This window comes from Hemitrygon akajei, chromosome 24, assembly GCF_048418815.1.
Source record: "Hemitrygon akajei chromosome 24, sHemAka1.3, whole genome shotgun sequence".
Classification (NCBI taxonomy): Eukaryota; Metazoa; Chordata; class Chondrichthyes; order Myliobatiformes; family Dasyatidae; genus Hemitrygon; species Hemitrygon akajei.
Window position 1 is genome coordinate 24,494,372 of NC_133147.1, and position 7,128 is coordinate 24,501,499.

Consider the following 7,128-nt stretch of genomic DNA (forward strand, 5'->3'; position numbering starts at 1 on the left):
CAATTTACTGATTAACCTAATAACCGGTGCGTCTTTGGACTGTGGGAGGAAACCCAAGTGCACACAGGAAAAACGTACAAAATCTTTACGGACGGCACTGGAATTGAACTCTGAACCCCAGAACACCCTGAGCTGTGATAGCATCATAACATCAAAGAAAAATGACCTTTTGTAAGTTTTGGGTCTTGTTTATTGTTAATAAGTCTTTACAGCGAGTGGCAGGGAACATGAGTTTTTGTTTGGTTAAGGTTGTTCATGACTGTAGCGATCCAGAAAGCTGAGATGTGTGAATTGTTTATATGTTGTGTGGAACTGAGTGTATGCAGTTGTGTACTTATTTGAAAATAGTAGATTGAGTTATTTTTATGGCAGCTAACCTTGGAGGAGTGGTGAGAAAGAGACCTTGAGGTGGTTGGCATTGTCCAGGACAGCCGCAGCACTTTGCGTGCACGGGAAAAGTGGCTGACGGGGATGTGACCTCGGGACGTCCCGGGATAACACTGGTGCTTAAGTGAGATGTACAGGTAAGAGTAGCATGTTACACTGAGCGCTGCGGGATACGGTGGGGATATGGGCAGGGTGTGTCGGTGTTACTGTGATGGGTGAGGGGTGTTTCGGTGTACAATGTGGGGTGGGGTGTGTTTGTGTTACGGAGAGGCGTGTGGGGTGTGTTGGTGTTACGGAGAGGCGTGTGCGGTGTGTCGGTACAACAGTGAGGGGAATATGTCGTGTAGGCGTTACAGCGAGGGGTTTGGCTTTTATAATGTGTCCAGGACTCATTGCTTTGATAGTTTGCCCGGACCAAAGTGCTCGAGCTGTGGTTCAGGCGCACGCTGTAATGTACTGGCCCTCTGATCCACCGAAGTAGGTGCGCTCCCATTCACTCATCAGCTCGAAGTGCAGGGGCCGCTGGCAGAAGCTGCAGGCCGTCGGGGACAGGTGTTGGATGGGTAGGCCCAGGTCCTTCCAGACACCCACCAGGCAGTCTGAAACAAGAGGCCATTGATTGTTACCAGGGGTGATCGGTGAAGCAGTCATTCCTTGTCAGAAATGGCGGGAGTGTGCAGGAAATATGAGATAAACTTGCAGGTTGAGTTGGTGGTGAGGAAGGCAAATGCAATGTTAGCATTCATTTCAAGGGGACGTAATGTTGAGGCTTTATAAGGCACCGGTCAGACCACATTGAACAGTTTTTGAGCCCCTTTTCCAGGAAAGGTTATGATCCAGAGGAGGTTCACGACAATGACCCCAGGAATAAAAGGAGTGCTTGATGGCTGTGTGTCTGTACTCGCTGGAGTTTAGAAGACTGAGGGAGAAGGATCTCGATGAATATTGAAAGGACTAGATAGAGTGGAGAGGTTATTTTGGTCAGTGGGGGAGTCTAGGAGAAGAGAGACAGCTTCAGAACGTCCCTTCAGAACAGAGATGAGGAGGAATTTCCTCAGCCAGAGGGTGGTGAATCTGTGGAACTCATTGCCACAGACGGCTGTGGAGGACAAGTCATTGGGTATATTTAAAGTGGACTTTGATGGACAGGTTCTTGATCCAAAAGGAGAAGACAAGAGATTGAAACTGAGTGGGATAATAAATCAACCATGATGGAATGACAGACTACACTCGATGGGCCAAATGGCCCAATTCTGCTCTTCTGCCGTATATGGTACCAATTTCCCCGAATGAGGATATTCTCCAGTCTAATGGATCTGGAAAAGAGGGCCAGAGAGTCGAGCAGCACTGAACCACCCCTATGACCCAACTCATCCATCCCAACCAAGATTCCCAGCTGAGCTAATCCTATTTGCCCATGTTCGGTCTTCCCTATCCATGGACCTGCCCAATCGTCTTTTGCGAGGGAATGTTTGCAGCTCTACCACATCTGGAGGACTTGTGTTAGTTCGGTTCACCTCATTATAGGAAGGATGAGGAAACTTTAGAGAGGGTGCAGAGGAGATCAGCTGGGATGCTGCCTGGATTAGAGAACATGTCTCATGTGGAAAGGTTGAACCAGCTGGGGCTTTCCTTTTTGGACAGGAGGATGATAGGCAAATTGATAGAAGTGAATGAGATTATGCAAGGCATCGAGAGGATGTATTTACCTTTCACCAAGGCTGGTAATGGCTTATACTAGATGACATCATCATTATGTGCCATGATGCAAGACGTGGGCAATCATGGTCTATGATCATGACTGTCCTTGGACTTCTTTTTTCTACAGCAGTGTTTTGCAATTGCCGCATTCTGGGCCATGTTTTACAAGACGGGTGACCCCAGCCATTATCAATGCTCTTCAGATTGTCTGCTTGGCATCAGTGGTCGCATAACAAGGACATGTGATATGCACCGGCTGCTCGTATGCCCATCCACCACCTGCTGTCATGGCTTCACGTAACCTGATCAGAGGGTGGTGCTACCCCTTGCCCAAGGGCGACCTGCAGGCTGGCAGAGGGAAGGGGCGAATGACAGCTTCTTTGGTAGAGACGTATCTCCACTTCACCACCCAACAAGAGGACGTTCTTTTAAATTGGAGGAAAGTATGTCAGAGTTAAGTGCTTTACCCAGAGAGTGATAAGTGTCTGGAACAGGTATGCTGGTAGAGGTACATTAGGGACATTTCAGAGATTCTTAGTTAGGCACATGGATGATAGAAAAATGTTGGAGGGAATAGTTAGGCCGTTCTTTGAGTAGGTTTAAGACCTATACTGTGCCGTAATGATCTTTGATGAGGGATGTGTTTGTAGGTGGCATCGGTATTTAGATGCTCCACGTACTTGGAGTTTTATGAGCAGTTTTGTGCTCCTTATCTAAGAAAGGATGTGTTGGCATCGGAGCGGGTCCAGGACTCCAGCAAGTACAGTCATCAAATGTTCCTCCTTACATCGGCCAGTTCATTCCTGGGATCACAAGAATAATCCCAAAAATGAAAGGTTGAGGAGTGTTTGATGGCTTTGCGCCTGTACTCGCTGGAGTTTAAATGAATGGTGGGGGGGGGGGGCTAGGTGGGGGTGGTATCTCATCCAATGCTATTGAATATTGGAAGGTGTAGATAGAGTGGGTGCGGAGAGGATGTTTCCTGTAGTGGGGGAGTCTGGGACCAGAGGGCACAGCCTCAGAATAGAGGGATGTCCTTTTAGAACAGGTGAGGAAGAATCTCTTTAGCTAGAGGGCAGTGAATCCGTGGAATTCTTTGTCACTGAGGGCAGGTCAGGCCAAGTCATTGGGTATATTTAAAGTGAAGTTTGACAGGTTCTTGATTAGTCAGCCCATCAAAGGTTGTGGGGAAAAGGCAGGAGCATGAGAGGGATAGTAAATCAGCTATGATGGAATGGCAGAGTAGACTCCATGGTCTGGTTTACTCCTGTGTCTTGTGGTCTAAATCTCCTCTGCACTCTTTCCTTAAAAGAAAGATGACCAGAACTGAACAGTCAGAGTTGAGAAGAACAAAGGCACAAAACTGGGGGCAGAGACCATAGAGCAATGCTGCTTGTAGCTTTGGACCAGAGTCAATAAGAGGTTGACCCAGGTGACCTGGAGCCCACAGGATGGAAATGTTTTGAAAATCATTTGCGATGATGAGGAACACTATAAGAGTTAGGACCTTCAAATGCACCTGAAAACCAACCATCATGGAAGTTGAGTTCCTCACTAACACGTGGAGATTGGAGCAGGACCACGAGGAGCACGTGGCAGGCAAAGGCTCCTTTTACTGGTGTTAACTTTTCTGTCTGTGACTGCTTATGGAGGGCCAGGTATGCAGACGGGTACTTGGTTGTGTAAATTCACGTGCCCTTCCAATGAGACAAGAAGGGTACTCGCCGGTAACTACAGATTCTCTTTGTGCCTCTCTGATCATTATTAATTGTAACAGGTTGCTGCCATTTGATTGACAGGTTCGATATTTGCAATAACGAGCAGGTGTACCCAATAAGCGGCCACTGAGAGAAGTACAGCAGAAGATTGTGAGCCGAAGACCCGTTCCTGTACTCTGTTGTTCTACGACTGTGTGGGGAATGGAGGGACATGGGCGGGACGGGATTTGGTTTAATTCAGCTTCGCATTCGGTACAGACATAATAGGCTGAAGGGCCGATCTGGGCTCATGTTTCGAGATTGCTGCCTCCTCGGATATCACAGGACCTCCCCCCACCACCACCCCCAGCGTGGAGAAAAGGGCAAGATCTCAAGCTGGCGGAAGCTGGTCACTGTCTGCGCCCCTCTGCCGCACTCCCCTCCACAGTCAGCGGCTCGTCAAGTCCAGAAACCCCCACCCACACACCCGATGGCACGGTTCCTCGTCACTTACCCACGAAGCGGCCCATCATGTGGGGCTGGTGGTGTGGGGGAAGGAGCCAGCCGCAGCAGCTCCTCCCCGCGGGGCACTGTCGGGTAGTTGATGGCCTGGACGTAGATGCCGTGCTGGCTCAGGAGGACGTCAGAGATCTCCGTGTTCTTGGCGGCATCACCCACCTTTCGGGACAAACAGCGGCCGGTTAAAGGCAGCACCGTCCCGCCCCCCCCCCCACTCCTCCCAGACCTTCTCCACCCCGTGTGGCAGCTGGTTCGGATCCTAGAAGGATCTTGTCTTGGCACGGTAAGTGCAGTGTTTCACACCACCAGCGATCGGGGTTCAAATCCCGCCGCTCTCTGTAAGGAATTAGCACGATCTCTCCATGACCGTGTAGGCTTCCATTCACATTCCAAAGGTGCATACGTTAAGGATGGTAAGTTGTGGGCATGCTACACTGGCGCCGGGAGCTGCGCGACACTTGCGGGCTGCCCCCCGGCACATCAACGCATTTCACTCCACGTTTCACTGTACATGTGACAGGTGAGGCCATTCTTTGTGTGTACGGTGAGGTTGCAAAAGCCAGGGTGGCAATGGGGCGGGGAATAAGCTGCCACTACCTATTAAACGCTCCCAATGGCGTGCGTCTCAAATAGCCTCTGACAACCTAGTCCGGCTCCTGGCCTACTAAGCCCGGCGCAACTGTTCCTGCTGACTGGAGAAAGGGCAAGGCGGGGTCACTGGCGCCTCAAAACCAGTCACTCCGGGCAGATGAAGCTCGTCAGCCGTGATTGGCAGCTCATCTAGGAGCAGGAAAACTCTAATCTCAAACCTCCGCCGCCTTGCGGCTGAACCCACTCATGGGAAAGGCTTCGGGAGCAAACCATGAGGGGAAAAAATCTCGAGCTGGAGTCCCTACGGCAATCCTTCGTTGAGTTCAAAGCTGACTGGCAGCTCCTGTGACGCTGCAGGTGTAAAACTGTATCGGTCTGTGCCGTTCCTTTGGGTTTAGATGCGTGACGAGTGGGAACTTGCTACACGGGCAACAGCTGGGGAACTTGCTACACGGGCAACAGCTGGCTCGCCGTATTGTACTGCCCAGGCTTGCGTATCACGTAGACACTAGGAAGCAACATCCACGGTCATTCTGGCTAACAGCGGCCTCGCTCGCCGTGAGATGAGACTATCCTGATGTTCAGCCTTGGGCTAGTCTCTCCCAGTACCATTGCTTGCACAGGGGAATCCCCCAAGTTAAGAGAGGGTGCAGTAACTAATTGTAACCCAAAACTTGGCCTATCGCACACAAACTGCGGGACGGACACCAAGATTGAAAGCGGCTCTGCTAGTTGGGATGTGAGGAACACACAAACCTCAGAAAGACAGCGGCGGGAATTGAACCCGGGTCGCCTGAGCCGTAAACTGATTGCGCTAACCACTACGCTACCACGCCTCATCTTAAAGGGGTGGGGAGGGAGCTATTTTTCACTGATTACCCTAGTGCGACCCGTTACTGGTCATTGGTGACATCACCTCAGTTTGGTGTCCCTGGTTATCGATGAGATTATCGTGTATCCCGGTTAACAATGAAGGGGAGTAATCTCCTGGTTATCCCATGAGTTTATACTGGTACTGGCTAACCAGGTTCTACAGTGAGATTTCTCCAGCAATGTATCGCTGGATTTATGGTGAGACGATATCAGCCCGTTGTACAGGGACAGGAGAGACGGCAGGCACTGGCATATGAGTTACACAGAGAACGCCGAGGAGTCTCAGCGGGTCAGACAGCATCCACAGGGAAGAAAAATAAACAGTCAACGTCACGCACTGAGACCTTTCACCTGGACTGACCGGGATGGTCTCGGCCTGAAAAATAAAATGGCCGTCCACTTCCTTCCACGGATGCTGCCCAACTCCGGTGCTCTGCGTATTTAACCCTGGTTATTGGTTAGATTGCCAGGCCCGGTGTCTCCGGTTAAGGGCGCGAGGTCCCCCACCCTCCCCCACTTCCCCAACCCCGGGCGTTGTAATGGTGCACCGCACTCACCCGGATGGGGATGATGTGGCTGGGGCAATTGATGATGGGCAGTCCCGCGTCCACCAACAGTTGTCTCATGTACCGGACGTTGCGCTGGTGGGGCGCGCCGCAGCAGCCGGCCCTCCTGGCCCCGCAGAGTGCGCACGGACTCCAGGGCGCCGGCCAGCGCCATGGGAGGCAGTGCCGTGGTGAAGATGAAGCCGGCGGCGAAGGAGCGCACAGCGTCCACCAGCGCGGCCGTGCTGGCGATGTAGCCGCCCACGCAGCCGAAGGCTTTCCCTGTCGACAAGGGGAGACGGGTCACGGTCGGCTCTCACACACCCCACTCCCAGCCCCCGACGGTTTCCTTACTTCCTGCCTCGCCCCTCCCGATTACTTCAGTGGAAGTAATCTTACTTCTCTCTCACCTCTCCTCTGTTCCCCTTCCTCTCCCGTCTCTCTCTCTCTCTCTCTCTCTCTCCCTCTCTCTCTCTCTCTCTCTCTCTCTCTCTCTCTCTCTCTCTCTCTCTCTCTCTCCTCTCTCTCTCTCTCTCTCCTCTCTCTCTCTCTCTCTCTCCACCCCTTTCCCCTATTTCCATCCATCTTCTCCCTACCCTCTACTTCCTCTCCATTTCCCTCCCCTCTCTCCCCTCTTCTACTTCGCCCCCAAATTCCTCCCTCACCACCCTGTCTTCCGTTCTATTTCCTCCCGTCTCTTCCCCTCTCCTTACCAATTCCCTTCCCCTCTCCTCTGGCTCTTCCCCCTTCGACCCCCACTTCCCTCCCTTCCCTTCTCCCCCACCCACTCTGCTCCCTCTCTCTTGCCCACATTC

At 51.9% G+C, this 7,128-nt stretch overlaps 1 protein-coding gene across 1 annotated transcript in view; it reads right to left on the reverse strand.

Moving 5' to 3' along the window:
- Positions 1–167: 167 nt before the first annotated feature.
- Positions 168–7,128, reverse strand: part of LOC140715975 (5-aminolevulinate synthase, erythroid-specific, mitochondrial-like) — a 22,558-nt gene continuing 15,597 nt past the window's right edge. The window contains 5 exon segments of the mRNA XM_073028597.1: positions 168–986; positions 4,300–4,336; positions 4,338–4,463; positions 6,326–6,415; positions 6,417–6,595. Of these exon segments, the coding sequence (XP_072884698.1) occupies positions 823–986; positions 4,300–4,336; positions 4,338–4,463; positions 6,326–6,415; positions 6,417–6,595 (596 nt within the window). The 3' untranslated portion in view covers positions 168–822.